Source organism: Armigeres subalbatus, chromosome 2, assembly GCF_024139115.2.
Source record: "Armigeres subalbatus isolate Guangzhou_Male chromosome 2, GZ_Asu_2, whole genome shotgun sequence".
Lineage (NCBI taxonomy): Eukaryota > Metazoa > Arthropoda > Insecta > Diptera > Culicidae > Armigeres > Armigeres subalbatus.
The window spans coordinates 415837550-415854624 of NC_085140.1; the positions used below are offsets into that span (position 1 = coordinate 415837550).

Consider the following 17075-nt stretch of genomic DNA (forward strand, 5'->3'; position numbering starts at 1 on the left):
TTGCGAAATCAATATGCGTCGAGTATTGGAAAGAAGCCAACAATTCCATATAAAAAGAGAAAGAAAATAAGCACACATAAAAGATTGTTCAAACAAGATTTAATTCATGCTTAGTTTTTCTTTTAAACAATTTTAACCATTTTGTAAAACTAAATGCCATTCGGGAAAAATGTATTTTATTTTGGTTATTTTGAAAATGTATAAAAAATGTACCGAATATTGTCTGGCCCGCACGCAAGTGGCCATTTTAAAAATTGGCCCGTTGCTTGAAAAGGTTGGGCAGGCCCAGAGGCGCATCCACGTTCCGAGTCGTGGGTAGGACAAATAGAAAATGCCGATTTGGGCTAAAATCTGGTATTAGCGGTAACATTAAGCGATTCGTATAAATTCGCAGGTGTTGCTATACTGCTCTAGTAATATTTTGGTTTAATGCTGGTTTTATGAAGGTCATGAAGAGCAAATTATGGCTTTGAAGATCGTTATTAAATTAAAAATGTTACTTGGGTAGACTATTGTATGGAAGTAGCATCACTTCCATCCGTTAACACAAATAATGATTCAAGACTAATCACTATTTCTTAGATGGAAGCAAGGCACTCTTTAACTCCAACAGTCGAGATCAGTCCTGGTCACGTTTTGGGAATTGTGGAGGGAAAAGAATCATTAATTGGGATATCTATACTAAAGAAAGGAGCTACGTCCTCTCGTCGGTGCCACGGGAGGTTATGGAACTGTTAGCGTGGGATAACTGTAGGAATAGTTTTGGTAGAACGTGAAACACAAAAAGAACTAAGACATACAGAATAGAAAAAGGACAAGCCTGCGATCGAACCCATGACCTCCTGCTTATAGGCAGAAACAAAAGCCACTAGATCACTGAGCTCGGACAACAATTCTGGTAATGAGAAATCGATGCACATTCTAACTATACTTAGTACTACCACTGAAAGCATAACTGTTCCATGTTGATATGAAATCCATTTCGTTATGGGAAAGTTATGTTTGCAATGTAATCAATTTTAAAAATAATCAGGACTTGAAAAGTTCTTACGACCAGAATATTTATATAATTTGAGAAAATTTCCTCGATTTTTAGGACAAATATTGCTTTTACATTATCGATTATGTAATATCTCTTTACAAGCTTCAAAAAGAAGTCAGGGGTTACAGAAATTTGAAAAAATACTCAATGGTTTTAATCAATTATTGCTAACTGCTAGGATTATAGCAAATGTTATGGATCTAGATATAAATCAAACTACCAAAAAATCGCATGATTGCCAAAGAATCTGCTTTAGGAGTTTAGAATCCCTTACGGATTAGATTTAGAGCGGACTTCGGTTTCTGGTTTCTCAAATTTCAATAGATCTATTAAGGTTTAAAGAAAACTTTTTCCGTGGTCTTCTAATAATCGTGCTTTATTATAACATCCTAAAAAAAATATTCGCGGATTTCAACAACTTCTATTTTACCTCTGTAAAACGCTTAAAGTCTGAGAAGTAAAGTTTAGACATCTTTGAGCGCTTTAGGGATTATAAAGTGCCTGAGGTCCCAAAGAACAATCAGTCTATTGTTATAGGATCCCAAAAACATCTATGATTATTGTTTTTAAAATAACCTTCTGCTAACACACAAATTCTTACCATCGAATGACTTCATATGTTCTTCTCATAATCATGGGTAGGACAATGCTTTGACTGTCCCAACCAGAAAAATTCATGCGTAGGACATGTCCTACCTGTCCCACCCACTCCCGGCGCCACTGGGCAGGCCTGGCGTAGGCTAATCGTGGAGGAACTGTAGCTCACCAAGGCTGGGTCGACCACACCTTACGTAGGGGTGGAAACGAAATCTGGAACCAAGCACTACTTAGACTGGAACCCAGCTGCACATCGCAGTAGATACAGACCAAGAGGCTCATGGCGGCGTACAATTGATGAGTCATAACTTTTCAGCGTTGAACACAATAGCCTTCATACTTTAAATGTAAACCATTCACTAGCTACTAGTTATAGTAACACGACCTTACTTGAGAATTGAGACTTTACGAGCATCCCTCCAAAAGAGTTACATCGTTTCAACTCACCGTCAATCCATTCCTCCCGAACTGCCCGCCACCGAGCTGGTGCATATTCTCATCGGCATTGGTGCTCGAACTGCTTCCATCTCCATCGTCGCGGAGGGGAACAGCATTTGCACTTGTCGTACTGCCGGGCGCCGCTCCACAATTGCCACAAGCCGCCGCCGGCCGATTGGTGTTCGATCGTTCCTCGTCCAAGTACAGACACAACTCCTTCAGTTCCAAATTGTCCCGGATCAGCTCCTGCTGTTTGTCGTCCAGCTGTCGTAGTTTCGTCTAAAACCGTAAAAAGCAACCAGTTAGCGTCAAACGTAAACTCATTAGAGAAAGTTATTCGTCGAACCTGATAGGCGGAAACTTCCTGCCGCATCACGCTGGCCGTGTACCGTCCGAACCGTTGCCATTCGCGCGCCAATTTGCGGCCCTTCTGCCGGTCGTCGTCCAAGAAGCAGCACAGATCGCGCAGTTCCTGGTTGTCGTCACTTAGCCGCTGGTTAGCCTCTTTCAACGCTCGCAGCTCGGCGAGAAGGTTCTGTAATGGGGAAAATAAACGAAAACGATGGTTTACTTTGAGTTAATTAGTTACGGATGGGTGGTAATGATTAATCAACGTACGTGTAGCTTGAAATACGGAACATGGAAGTCATATTTCAACGCTACTAAATCGCGAATATTTTACAGAATACGGAAGAACTTGGTTGTAGTGGCATTTAATAAACAAGGAAACCAGAATGAATCGATGACACAGGAAATGTAGTGTGAAGGAACAAAACGTGATAAGTTTTTATTTTTGATGATGTAGTTCTTCAAATTTATGATGAATCTAGAAGAAAAATATTGATTATGAGGCGTGATTTTATCAACTCTCGAGCCGTAGAGTAGAATACTTTTTTTTTATTTCTTTATTAAAGAGACTTGCAGCCCAAGGCTGGCTCACCTCTAGTAGAATACTTGAAAAGAAACGACAAATAGATTAACCTGCCTTTTAGTGATAATATCTTTCTCGTTAATTGTAAAATGAGAGGTGAGAGAGAGAAATAAATTCAACTATTTATATACCAGATTTTCTCTAATCTTGCAAAGAACAAACTGATAAAGTTAAAACAGAAGTAGTATATGAGACTATCAGATCCCTTGGCAACAATCTCTCAAAAGCAATCAACTTTTTTTGTATAAAAATGATAAATAAAAATGGAGAAAATCGGAATTGAAAAAAAAAAGTTGAAAACGCTTACTTTTCTGATTGGAAAGTAAAAATAAGATTTTATTGTTCCGACCTATAGAAGTGCTTAGTACCAGGCGAATGCCTGCAGATCAGTCTGAAGCAGCAGCGCAGTGGTTCAAGAATCAAAACAGTAAAGTATAGACCTTGCGAAATAGAACGATGGAGACAAAAGTGTAATTCATGTAGAAAATACATTCGGGATACTCGCGATCACATGTCAACTCAGCAAAGATTTGCAGGAGAACTTTGTTCACAGTCTCCCGGACTCATTTGCTACTCTGATCACAACATTAGAGAGTCCAGATAGTAGATGCGTAAGTATTAGAACGCTAGTGGCGCTGTAATCCTTTTGAATGTGTTATCGAATCTGACTTGAATAAGTTGAATTCAGCTGTTTATGATGCACCATGTTGTAGGGAATGTTTCGATCAACAACATCGGTTGACATTTATAGCACCAGTACTTTGGCTGCTAGGTCGATGCAAACTAGATGTTGGTCACGCGAACAGGAGCGACACTAGCAATCTCATACTAATGAATCAACTCTCCAGATAGTAGATGCATAAGTATTAGATTGCTAAAGTCGCTTCCAACATTGTGATTACCATGAGTAGAAGCGTAGAAGCCAAAGTACTAGAACACTAGTGGCGCTATAGCCATTTAAAGTAGTTTGCGAATTATGTGTTTTGGGTGCCAGGTCGAAGTAACCTGTAGTTGTTAGTCACGCGAACAGGAACGACATTAACAATCTTATACTTTTGAATCAACTTCAGCATGTTTTATTTAAGAAGGTACTTTATGTGTCATACGTCCATGTTTTTCATTACATTCACATCATCGACAACATGGAAATCATAGTATGCCGCGCTTATGTGCAGACGTTTGAAAATTTTCATCCGCGTTTATTCACCTCACATAGAATCGTTTCGGCTGGTTGTGGTGGCTCGGATTGCGACACCTGGAAAATAACTTTTGTACTTTTGTGTTCAATGTGGATCCCATAGGCTGAGTGGTATTATGGATAAGGTGTGCGCATCGATTAGTGGCAGCAGATTTTTGTGAAATTGAAAGGACACGAGGCAGTGTTGAGTGCAACATTCGACAGGGTGCGCATGGAGCTGCGGGTGATGAAAAAGGGCTGTTCAAAGCTAAGTTCCAATTGTTTCATTTATAATTTTATTTACCTTCTAAATTGTATATTTGAATGTGATACATATGACATGGGCAACTAGTTTTGGTCGCATAGTCTTGATGCAAACTACTATCGAAATGGGATATCGCTTACAAATAGTGATAAGTACCGTACTTCGGAGATAATTTATTTACTGGCATTCAAGCTGGCTGGTATTTAACATGAAACACATACATTGTAATTGATAGTTTAAAGGAATTTCACTTGTTCCATAATCTAATAATCAGTTATACTACGATTACGGCTCAATAATATCCGTGTTTCTTAGCTTTTGTGTTCACTGGTGATGGATCGGACGTGGCACAATGTCAAAATTTAGCTTCACGAATCGTAGGCTGAAAAGCATTGTAGTTCGGCAGGTGTTAAAATGGTAATAGTGAGGGTTTATTTTCAAATACACATAGTTTCAGAAATGCACAGTGCTTCAGAATCTTTTTCGATTCACAAACGATGAACCAATTGGTGTGTACGAGTTTCTTACAGTGACTTACAGATTGAAACCGTCTTCATTCTTGGCAACGCGCGCTCTGCAGCAGTTAGCCGTAGACGAAGGTTCATCGAATTCCCAATCATGCCTTGCTTTGGAGAACGATTTTCACGTGGACGATTATTTAGGAGGTGCAAAGAGCATTATCAAGGCAATAAAAGATTAAGATTTATCGTCGTTGATGAGTAAAGGAGGCTTTACGGTTCGAAAGTGGTGTTCAAATCGTTCACAGGTCTTGAAAGATGTTCCGGAGGATCAACTGGGAACAAACCTCACAATAACCTTTGATTTGTGTCCCGATGAAAAGGTTAAGACGCTGGGAATCACTTGGGAACCAAAAGCGGACCAGTTTCGATTTTTGTTCAATGTTGAGGATAATGTTGGTGAATTAACCAGAAGGAAGATTTTATCTGCTATAGCCAGACTCTTTGATCCTCTCGGATTGATATCCCCTGTAGTGATAACTGCAAAAAATATTACGCAGCAGTGAGCTCTGCTGCAATCTGGAGCGGAAATAGGAAGATGTTTATTAGAGTGGGGCGCAGTTGTATGGGATAACGCAAACTTCGTCCGATCAAGTGAGATCAAGGTTTTTCTGAATCGTTTTGGGACCCCAATCAACTGTGCAAAATATGGGCTCGATTGGTTGCGACCTCGCATGCCGCATCGCGTTTTAAATTTACATGGAAATTAGTATGGGAAAACGTACTTTTTACATTTTGCTCTTAGCAACTTCAATTTATCATCAATCACTTGACTCAATACGTTAGCATGTAGCCTGGAAGATGCCGAAAGACTTTGCCGAAGAAGGTATGCAGCTGGAAGGTCTACAAAAAATGTTATTTCGTTTTGAAAATTGATTGTTTAAACCATATGCAAGAAATCAATGTTTCTGCCAGCACTACCGGACAACCTGTAATTATCAGAGGGCAAAACCCATTTTCCTTCTAGTCGGAATTTTTACTTTGTGAAATCATTCCGAATATCCCCCATTAGCTCCAAAGTACTATAAAATCAATAATTTTGAAATAACACTCAGTTAAATTATTGCTCCACGTAGTTCGGCAGTGCTGGCAGAATAAATGATTTTTTGCATATGGTTTGAACACTCAATCTTCGAAGCGTTATAACTTTTTTCGTAGATGTTCCAGCAACGTGCCTTCTTTAGCAAAGTTTTTCGGCACACTTTGGGTTATACTTTAACGTAATGTGCCACTTGGTTTATGATGAACTGAAACCTCTAGTAGTACAAATGCAAAAATATACGTTCTCCCATACTAATTTCCATACAAACTTCAAACGCGATGCGGAAAGCGAGGAAGCAACCAATCGATCCCAAATTCTGCACAGTTGTTCAGGACCCAGAATGGCTTCGAAAAACCATTGATTTGAAAAAATGACCATGACGCCCCACTCTAATGTTTATAGCTGTTTACCTAAGTTGATGCAATTTAGAATTCCAAGATTCGCCTTTTTAACGACTACGTAGATGTCCAGCTGCATTGCTTCGCGGACGCTTCGGATCTTGCTTATGGGGCATGGTTATATGTTCGCTCTGTGGATGAATACGGAAACGTGCGTACAGAATAACTTTCATCGAAATCTCGAGTCGTGCCGCTGAAAAGACTATCCATTCCAAAGCTGGAATTGCGAGCAGCAAGAGAAGCTGCTTTCCTTTACCATACTGTGGTACATGCCCTCTCGTTGGATACGCTCCAAGCATATTTCTGGTCGGATTCAACCGTCGTGTTACATCGGTTGAAGGCACCTCCGAATACATGGAAATCTTTTGTTGCCAATCGCGTTTTCACCATACAGACGACAACATACGGGCATCCATGGCAGCATGTGGCAGGCAAGATGACTCCGTAGACTGCGTGGTTGGCGACGTGTAGCCATGGACCGAGCCGAATGGAGAAGACTCTTATATACCGCACAGGCCATTTCGGCCTTAGTCTGAAAAAAATAAATAATAATGTGGCAGGCAAAAACATCCCGCTGATTTTGTTTCCCGAGGGTTATCTGTCGACGATTTAATGAAATGTAACCTTTGGAGATATGGACCTTCATGGTTGAAGGATGCACCGTCAAAATTAATAAAAAGTGAACCTACCGAGCTCATCCCAACAGCAACGGACCTTGAACCCGGCGTCTAGTTCGAGCTAGTGCCGTAACTGTGAAACCGAACGACATATTCTCTCTTCGACCGTCTTTTCTATGTACCTCTCATCAGATTGGTAGCACACTGCTTGTGTTTTTTGGGTTACTGTAGACGACCAAATTAACAGAACACAGCCGACATCCTGACCGCCAGCGATATTAACACCACCAAGATTAATCTGATCCGCATAGTTCAAAAGGAATGCTTCTCAGAGGATATCAAGTCATTGAAAAAGATGCATCGAGTACCTTCGAAATCACTGTTGAAACTTTTGTGTCCGTTCATCGACAAGGAAGAAATAATCAGTGTAGGTGGTCGTCTACGTTACTCTCTAGAAGATTACACTACCAGACATCCGGCTGTTCTTCCCCAGTCTCATGTCCTTACTAAAATGATCATTAAGTATCATCATCAGCAGGTGCATCATGGTGGACAACAAGCCACTCTTGCATCAGTGAGACAAGAGTTTTGGCCGATTCACGGTAAAAGCGAGCAGTCACTTCCGTTCTTCGAAAATGCCATCGCAGCCAATGGGTCAGTTCCCCTTCACGAGAGTACGCCCGGCTAGACCATTTCTTATTACCGGCGTGGACTACTGTGGCCCATTTTATTTGAAACCTCTTCATCGACGAGCAAACCCACCGAAGGCTTACATCGCGGTGTTCGTTTGTTTCTCCACGAAGGCTCGTTTTGGACCTTTCTACGACTGGTTTTATTGCTGCACATACACTCCGAAGATTCATTGCGCATCATGGAATCCCCTAACGAGATACACTCCGACAATGCCACCAACTTCCAAGGTGCGAAACACGAATTGCATGAATTATACAACTGCTTGACTAGCAAAACGGGTTAACAGGTTGTGGAAGCGGAACTTTCAGAGCAAGGAGTTTCACGGCATTTTATCCCACCCCGTGCACCGAACTTTGGAGCACTTTGGGAAGCCGCAGTCCGCTCCGCTAAGACAGCCCTGGAAAAAGAAGTCGGTGCCATCCAACTTACACATGAAAGTTTTTCCACCCTGCTCCTACAAATTACAGCTGCCCTAAATTCACGACCTCCAGCCCCATTAACAGATGAGCCTGCCGATATCAGTGCTCACACACCAGCCCATTTTTTGATCGGGTCTCCCATGAATGCTCTCCCCGATCCTGACCTTACGGCCATACCCTCGAACCGCCTGACCCACTATCAGCAACGACAGCAGATGTTCCAACGGTACTGGCAGCGTTGGAGTCAAGAATATCTTACTGAACTTCAGACAGCGAGCAAGAATGTTCAAGTTAGCCCCATCCGCATCGATAGCGTCGTAATACTTCGAGAGGACAACATACCTCCTCTTTAGGGAAGATCCATAAAGTACGTTGCGTTGCGTTGCATTGTTACGGAGTATTTCGTAGATTGCATACTGATAGCTGTCATGTATATTCTTTAACACTTTCACCAATATCCATAAAGTACGTCACGCAAAAAATGGCGACTTACAACCCCCCCTCACCCCTTCGTCACACTTTTTGTATTAAAACTCTAAAATTTTTGTATGAGTCGTCACGCTGCTCAGAACCCCCCCTCTACCCTAAGAGCGTGACGTACTTTGTGGATGGCCCCTTAGTGGGCCTTAGCGAGAATAGTCGAGGTACACCCTGGAACCGATGGAGTAGTGCGAGTGGTTACGGTTTATGCATCTAAGGGTACAATAATTACAAAAAAGCATTCGACCGTCTCAATTACGAGAATATGTGGGCCCCCTGAGACGCAAGAGCATTCCTGATAAAAACTTTCTGCCTTATCGAGACACAGTACGAGGCCTTGCCATGATGCACTCCTTGCTCAACGGCACTCTAATATGCAGAGTAAGCTCAACGACCTTGTCGAGTCAAGTACGAGACACTTAAGACGGCCTCACAGTTAAGATCGAAATACGTATCTGTAGAATGTTTAAAGCTTCCAATAGTAGCCAAATGGCGTCAGACTGCGGTACCAAGATCGACATAATCGCACGGATCGAGAAAGCAAGGGCTGCCTTTGCGGGTTCAAGAAATATCTGGAAAAACAGGCAGATAAGTGAACGCACTAAAATCTGGCTTTTTAATCTCTAAAGTGAAATATGTGTCGTTATACGTTATACATGGTATGTATCAAAGGAGAACACTCAGCGGCTGCAGCTGTGTTTATCAACAGATGTCTGCGGTACATAATTCGTGTCTTGTGGCCACACAACTGGATCTCAAAAAACGAGCTCCATCGTCGTTGTTACCAGAGGCTGACAGCAACAGAAATTCGGAATCGGAAGTGTGGCTGGGTTGGCCACCCTTACGTAGGGGCGGACACGAAATCTATACATAAACAAGCATTAAATTGGAAATCAGGCTGGCACTGTTTAGCGCGAGGTGAATGATTTACATATTTGAGCTTCTTTTTACTTTAAAAGAAAAGTAACAACTTTCCAAGAAAACTTGGAAAAAGTTATATGGTTTCTTGAATCTTCATTGTGCTTATCCCGGATATCCCAGGATTTCCGGGATTATAAGAAATAATCCCCAGTAATCGGAAAACCACAAAATTTCGTTATGGATGTTGGATGGATTTTCGAAGTTCGAATTTCTAATATATCTTATTTTCATATGTAATCAGAAAATCCCTCGATATTTACGAAAGTTCTTATAAATTCATAGAAAATTGTTAAGACAATTAGTTGGAGCTTTTGGTGGAATGTCTTCACTTGTCAGAAGACGAGTTCGTACTATCCCATTTAATTCTGAAAATTGAAAATTGTATCAACACCCTTTACGATTCAGATTTTGATTAAATGCTTATACATTTTAATACCTACTTATGTTTATTAACTGTTCGGTATATTCGTTATTGTCTAGAAATTCTGTCACGTTCAAGGAACCGGGCACCTTGTAGAGGTAATCGATGGTATATGAACACCATGGCTTTATTTTTTTATTTAGGTATTAAAATTAAATTTTCGAACTTTCCATGAATTTCGAAGTCTCTTATCCAGGACACTATGTAACGAAGGCTATGTTTTGTTGACATGCAGCACGCTTCGCTCGTCAAGATCGCTTAAAATGCTTGTACAATGTCAGTTAACCCAATGTAAACATTTATTTAATAGCGACCCAAAGCTTTTTAGATGCACGCTCTCATCCATGAATTCCAATGACTCTACCCACTTACGCTCGCATCAACCGCGATATTTTCCGGCCCATAAACGATCGATACATGACTAGGCCGTTGGTTGTGTGCCGGCAGTTTTTGTTTACGAATGTTCCATCGAAAAGGGACGCACAAAACAAATTCTCCAGACCCAGACCCAGCGATGTGGTTCGAAAGTTAAATGCTTCCTACACGTGGGCCACACCCCGGTTGGGGATATTCCTACCTCGAAAACGTAGCGGAGCCCATCATCATAATAGCTCACTACACTGCGATCGCGGAAGTTGCATGTAACTGCTCTTGCCCCACCACTGACTGCCAGACCCCAAACAGCAAAAATATGTATTCTTCAGATCGTTTGACGTACCTAATTCCCACTTTCCTTCCGCCAATTTCATTATTGTTGTTGTTATATATAAATTATTTAGTTAATTGTGTACATTCACAGTAACAGAACTCCAGATGGGGGAGAAGCCGGTACAAAAAAAGCTTTCATCCGCGTTGCACCTTTCGGGTTCGCAGTTCGAGCACCATGAAAGCCGCGCAATTCTAGGGCACTTGGCTTAGAGGAGCTGCGCCACGGACAAACGGACAGCTGCTGCGAACCAACGAATACGGTTTGCCGCTAATGATCCACTTAAGAGGTGCGCTTTCGCGAGCACTGGAGAAAGAAAATAATCTATAAGAAGCTTAGCTGATTGTTTGGATTTGCTTCTAGAGGCGCGCTCTCTGTGCCCATTAGAGGGGTTTTAGTGATTTCAGTTACTCAGTCCATTGCGCTGTTTTAAATTGTTCAAGTGTACAAAAACAGACGTGTTTTTATTTCAGCTCGTGCTCTGGCGGCTACGGGCTCTTAATTCTATTTTATGGCACCATTTACTTTACATCGAATCGCGCCTTTATGCTCAATCAAATCAACTTTAGTCACACCTAGTGCTGAGGAATGTTTGTTGCTACTATTATTTATAACTCTTTATAATGCAAAACAGGCTTCAAATAATAAGCAACTTTATTGAAACTCGGACAATTTTCAACTGAAATACTTTAAACAAAAGTTTGAATAATATTGGAAAAAGTGTGTCATGAAAGCTCCTTATATTTTCTTTGAAATAATAGAATCTTTCTTGTGTTCGTGAATACCCGACTAGAAGAGCATAACAAAAATTGAACACAATTTTAACATATTGTGATATTTATAGCTTATTTTGATACAATTTTGTTCTTAGTGGCCATTATCCTTCATATGTCGTAAGAGGAATTTATCATAATATGATTTAATAATGCTTAACACCGAATTGCCCAATAGTAGGCAATTAAAATGATGTAGCAAAGTCGCCCAGCCATAGTTATCACAACGCTGATATAATTTGAGAAGTGCCTTATTTGTTATGTTGTTAATTTCATGTTCTCGAATTCTTGTTCACAATCTGAAGACTTATCACGACCTGTAAAAATTCCAACTGCACAGAAACAATATATTTTGTATCTGATTCAGTTATAAATTTCTAACAGAATATGTTATTTTTATGATAAAATTGTAACAAAATTTGATAGTTTTTTTATTTCCAGTAGTGCAGTTTTTGATAGAAATTTTAACAACATCCTGCACCATATTTCTAACAGATTTTGTTATAAAAATTTAGTGTAACATAATAACATAGTATGATATAATTTTGATATGACCTTCTAGTCGGGTAGTTCTTCAACATGATACTTAATAATTTTCTAAGCTTCAATCATTTGCTGCCTTTAGATGTCCCATTGATTCTTCAAAAAGTCGAATAATACATTGTAAGAGTCGTTCAAGCATTTAAGTAAAAGGATTTCGCCGGTGAAACTTCTTTCTACAATGTTGATGTTTTCAAATAGCTATAGCCCAAATCTAGCTCAGCTTTACAACATAAAACAATCGCGAACGAATTACCGCGCATCCATCGTGCGCTCCACTTACTCGTACTTATCGTGAATCGTGAAAAGTCACGTATCCGAGCGGGCTCTCGACTAATTTACATTTCGTTCTGAACCTACCATTTAGCGATAAAATTTATTCGTTTCAACGCGCTCGTTTTCATAGCTAGGTACCCACCACCACGGTTGCTCTTTACCGGCGCCCCGTTGGAATCGTTGCCATGCAGCTCTGCTGCTGTCACGTTTCACCGGCATCAAACCAACCACCGTAACCCGGCCATACCGTGGTGCATGCATGTCTGAAAGTTTGACAACAATGAGCGACAACGACGAAAAAAGCATCATCGCCTTTTCTCGGATCTGCCTAATACCCCGTGGGTGCATTAACTTCATAACTTGGGAGCGCGAAAGCACATGTTCATGCTTTATGGAATCATCCTCATCCTACGTGGCCAACCTTTCAATCGTGACCCACCGCTAGTTACTGGCAAAGCAAATACATATAATACAGTCAGTGGCTATGAAAACGAAATTATGAGCAATTTATTGTTCAACATTAAACGTGAAAATATATCAAATCGACTTATTAGCCCCGAACGAATCTCAAAAGCAATTTGGCATTCAGCTACTACAATGGAAAAAAATTCTCAAGTTGGAGTTACCGAAAATTTGTAATTTTCAGTTTTCCGATCATCGTTAGCATACAAACAAAAAAAACCATTCGTAAGATGTTTTTTGAAACACATTTAATTTTATTTGGCATTGTAACATTGTACAATAATGAGAATTTGTAATTGATCATATTGTGGAAATTCACTACTCGATCATATTATCATTATGATGTCACTGAATCACAATTTTGCCATGTTTACATTTACGACAGACATGATTTTTACGAAGAACCTGCTCCTGAATTTCGTCTCAAGCTTCACTAACAATACACACTGGATCAAACGCCCCGAAAACGTGCGTTTTTTTAGTTTTCGACCTGAAAACTGCATTTTAGAGTCATGAAGTCAGAAGAGTTGAATTATATTTCTTAGGTTTTGGTTTAGGTTTTACGCAGATGTACAAATCCATTGATTGTCCTCTGCAATGTTGTCTTCTTATTCTTCTTCTTCTCCTCCTTCTTCTTCTTCAATGGCTCTACATTTCAACTGGAAATTGACCTGCTTTTCAACCTAGTATTCTATTGTCCTCAATTATTATTTGAAAGCTTTTCTATGCCCGCTATTGCATGAGTATGTATCTTATGTGGCAAGTACAATTGATACACTATACCCAGGGAGTCGAGAATGTTTCCAACCCGAAAACATCCTAGACCGGACCGAGAATCGAACTCGCCATCTCCGGATTGGCAATTCTACGCCTTTGCTCGCAAGGCTGACTTCAATTTACCACCAAAATCTTCGCAACATGTTTCAAAAAATCCTGAATAAATTAAAGAAAAATCACATGATAATTAATATGCGTTGAACATTTAGGATGAGTGGATAATTGAGAAAACAGAATCCAGTGTTTTGTTGACATTTCATGGAACAGACAGCGGTCTATCTGCACACTGGTGACTATTTTCAAGCAGTATGGTATCCTGTAAGAGCTGTATTATTTACCGATGCATCAGCTATTTACTGACCGAAGCCTATTATCATGTGGAAGCCTACCCTGCCAAACATATCTATATAAGATATACGTGTCGCCGTTATAAATTTTTGCAATGGCTCCACCCTTATATAATCGATATAGAACCACACATAAATTAAATAATTGCTAATTCGAGACGACACATAAAGTTTATTTGGATATATATTTTATTAGTAGTTCGCGTGGAGAATGGTTATGTATACGCTGATATACATCATAAGTTAAATCTATGGATTTTTGCCAATAAATATGTGTGGATTTTTAGTAGTGTATCAACTAGGAAGAAGGAAGAAGAGTGTACCAAACAAGAATAAGAAAGAAGCAAAAGAAAAAAAGATGGCAGCTATTAGAAAGAAGAAAAATAGTGTAGGAAAAAGTAAAAGCTTACAATTTTTAATTCTCATTGCTCACTTCTTCCTTCCGAACAAACAAACTTAAATCCTTCATTCAAACTTCATACTTTTCGTTTCCAGGTGGTTGTCATCCATATCTCGCACAATGGGCTTGTTTTGCAGCTAACATTGCGGGAATGGTCCCCACTGATTTCTGGATTCCAATGAGAATCAAATCAGATGATTGTAAACAAAATTAATACTTACTACTGGAAAATTTTATTTTGAAATGTTGCAAAGATGAAGATGTTGCTGCAAAAACATGGCGTGATGCCACCCAGCCGTTCGCTTCCCTCATCCCACTTCCTAATTTTCATGCTCATCTATCATATCTAACTTCTCAATTTCCAATCCTCATTATTCACTACACACTTTTCACTCCTTATTTATAACTAGCGTCCAAAATTAATTAGTGTCAACATTTATTTTGTATTGTATTTTGTATTGTACAGAGTCTATTATATATAGAGTTACGCAAAGAGTGAAGCCTAATCTACCTATTGAACTGTCAAACCGTCTACCTATCGAGCAAAGTAAACAAATGATTGTTAGGCGGAAGTATTGTTATCGCCTGATGATTATTATGGCGAATTAAAACTCATGAATTGAAATGTATTAGATTTGTTCAAGAAACAGCTTCAAAAAACTTCAATACACCCCCCAATAAAGTTGCAACAAGAAACTCACGTGTTTGCACTCTGTAGGTGACTGTGGTTATCGAATTAAAAAGCTTTAGAAGTGATCACTACCGTGAAGTCACTTGAAGGGTTGAACAAAAATGAAAGTTTTCAACATAATAACAAGAGCATCATTCAGAATAAGAGTAAGAAGATCCTCTTTGCGCAACTCTATATAATAGACTCTGGTATTGTATTTGTATTCGTTTTTCCACATGCCAAATTGGGTTCTATTTGCTGGATTAGTGCTCAGCCAAAACAAATAGGTTTCTGTTCTCTTTCTGCGGAAACTAGATTTCACAAGAATTCTATACATACATCTGAGTAATAAAAAAACGACGGTGTAAAAAAGTAATTCAAACAAGCATTCGAAATATCGATGCTTATATAAGAAATATCTTCCAGTCAAGTTGCTTATCAATACGTGCATTACGATTCCAGCTCCAATGATGTTTTTAGTAGAAGATGGAATTAAACATCATGCCATAGCAAAAATTTACTCGCGACAAGTTGCAGCTTAATATAAGAAAATGTTTGTTCAAATCATTTCTTTTATTTTGTTCGACTCCCAACTTCTACAGTTAACAGTATTTCACTATTTCAACCATTTCCATCACTTTGTTCGTTTCTTCACCTATTTCCAGCGCAAAAAAGGTAACCATATAATAAGTTAGCCATTAGCGAGCAATAATTAACGCGGAATTTCATTTACCTCCGCAAACAGAAAGCAGTTCAAATATGCAGAGAAAGAGAGACGTGGCGGCGAAACAACAGTTCCAACAATTCTTAGCCCACATTTCACAGCAGCGGTGAGTCTGCAGCTGCTATTAATCCCGATATTCTAGGAATTCGCTTATGCCCCCCATCTCCATCTCTTTGCTGACGCGTCAAAGCAATTATCATTATCCGAAAATTGCTTTATTTTCCAGCGTCTATTATTCAATTACACCAGACGGCGGCGGCGGTTTTCATCAGTCTGTCAGTTAGTAAGTCAGCGTTAAGCTTGAACTGCTGGGTGCATGTTGGTATATAGCTGAGAACTGAATTGTAGATGCGATTGAATGAAGTTTATTCGCGTAAATAATGCTGACAGATTTCAAGTTAACCTTTCAACTTAACCAAGCTATTGGATTGCTCATCTGAAAACTGGAGGGTCACTCAATTTTTAGTCCGGGCCAGTTTTGGACATAAAGACGAAATTTCGCGTCGCGAAGTAGTTAAGATATCGAATCAATCTTCGGGAAAATTTAACAGACACGCGTTGCTTTTCCGTTTTTGTATCATCATGAATATGGCGTCGTTCAAAAGAAATAATTAGTTGCTTACCAAGGCGATCTCCAATATATTTCCTTCCCAACTAACATACTATTCCTTTCTATTGCGCTCATGGAGATGCAGAGGATTCGTCGGTCTCTTGTAGCAATGAGTGTCAAACTAATTTTCCTCCCCTTATCCCCTTATCTTCGCAGCGGGCGTAGAACCCTGGTCCAAAAGCAGCATTCTATTTGATCGTTCATCAGCCCTTCCAGAACTTCTAACTCATTTGACGTTCACTTCCGCAACTCGAAGCGTCCTTTGGCTAGCAATTCAGTCAGCTCCATTCATAGGCCAATTGATTCTTCCACCGATTTTGCTCCGCCGATGAAGTCATCGGCATAATAGTTCTTCTACAATGCAGGGCCACCAAGAGCGTATAAAGTGGTTTCCATCGTCCGATAGCTGTTGCAACACTCGCATTGCGAGAATAGAGGATGATGCTAATCCGTATGTGATGGTGAGGGTTCAAAATGTTCAATAGGGGATTCCAACAACCCTATAATAGGGGAACAACCCTAACTTTGGTGGTCGTACTGGAATTCTCCAAGTGATGTGAACAACAGCAATAGCAGGTTCTTCTTTGTGCGATTCGACCATGCGCACCAAGGTCAAGATAATAAAGACGTGGTAATCTTCATAAAGATTTGGGTTTCGGTCGTGTCGTGTTTTTGGGGGCCTTTCACAAATTACGTAACGCTGTAGGGGAAGGGAGGGGGTTAGGCCGAACGTTACGATCCATACAAAAAAATTAAACCTTCCATACAAAAAGTGCTACGTGGGAGAGGGTGAGGTCCAAAATCATCAAATTTAGCGTTACGTGGTTTGTG

At 39.9% G+C, this 17075-nt stretch overlaps 1 protein-coding gene across 1 annotated transcript in view; it reads right to left on the reverse strand.

Moving 5' to 3' along the window:
- The window catches only part of LOC134213396 (coiled-coil domain-containing protein 85C-A), a 224679-nt gene that overhangs the window by 3837 nt on the left and 203767 nt on the right, over positions 1 to 17075 (reverse strand). Inside the window, exons 3-4 of the mRNA XM_062692429.1 lie at positions 2424 to 2612; positions 2087 to 2356 (exon numbers count right to left, since the gene is read on the reverse strand). Of these exons, the coding sequence (XP_062548413.1) occupies positions 2087 to 2356; positions 2424 to 2612 (459 nt within the window). The remainder of the gene's footprint in view (positions 1 to 2086; positions 2357 to 2423; positions 2613 to 17075) is intronic.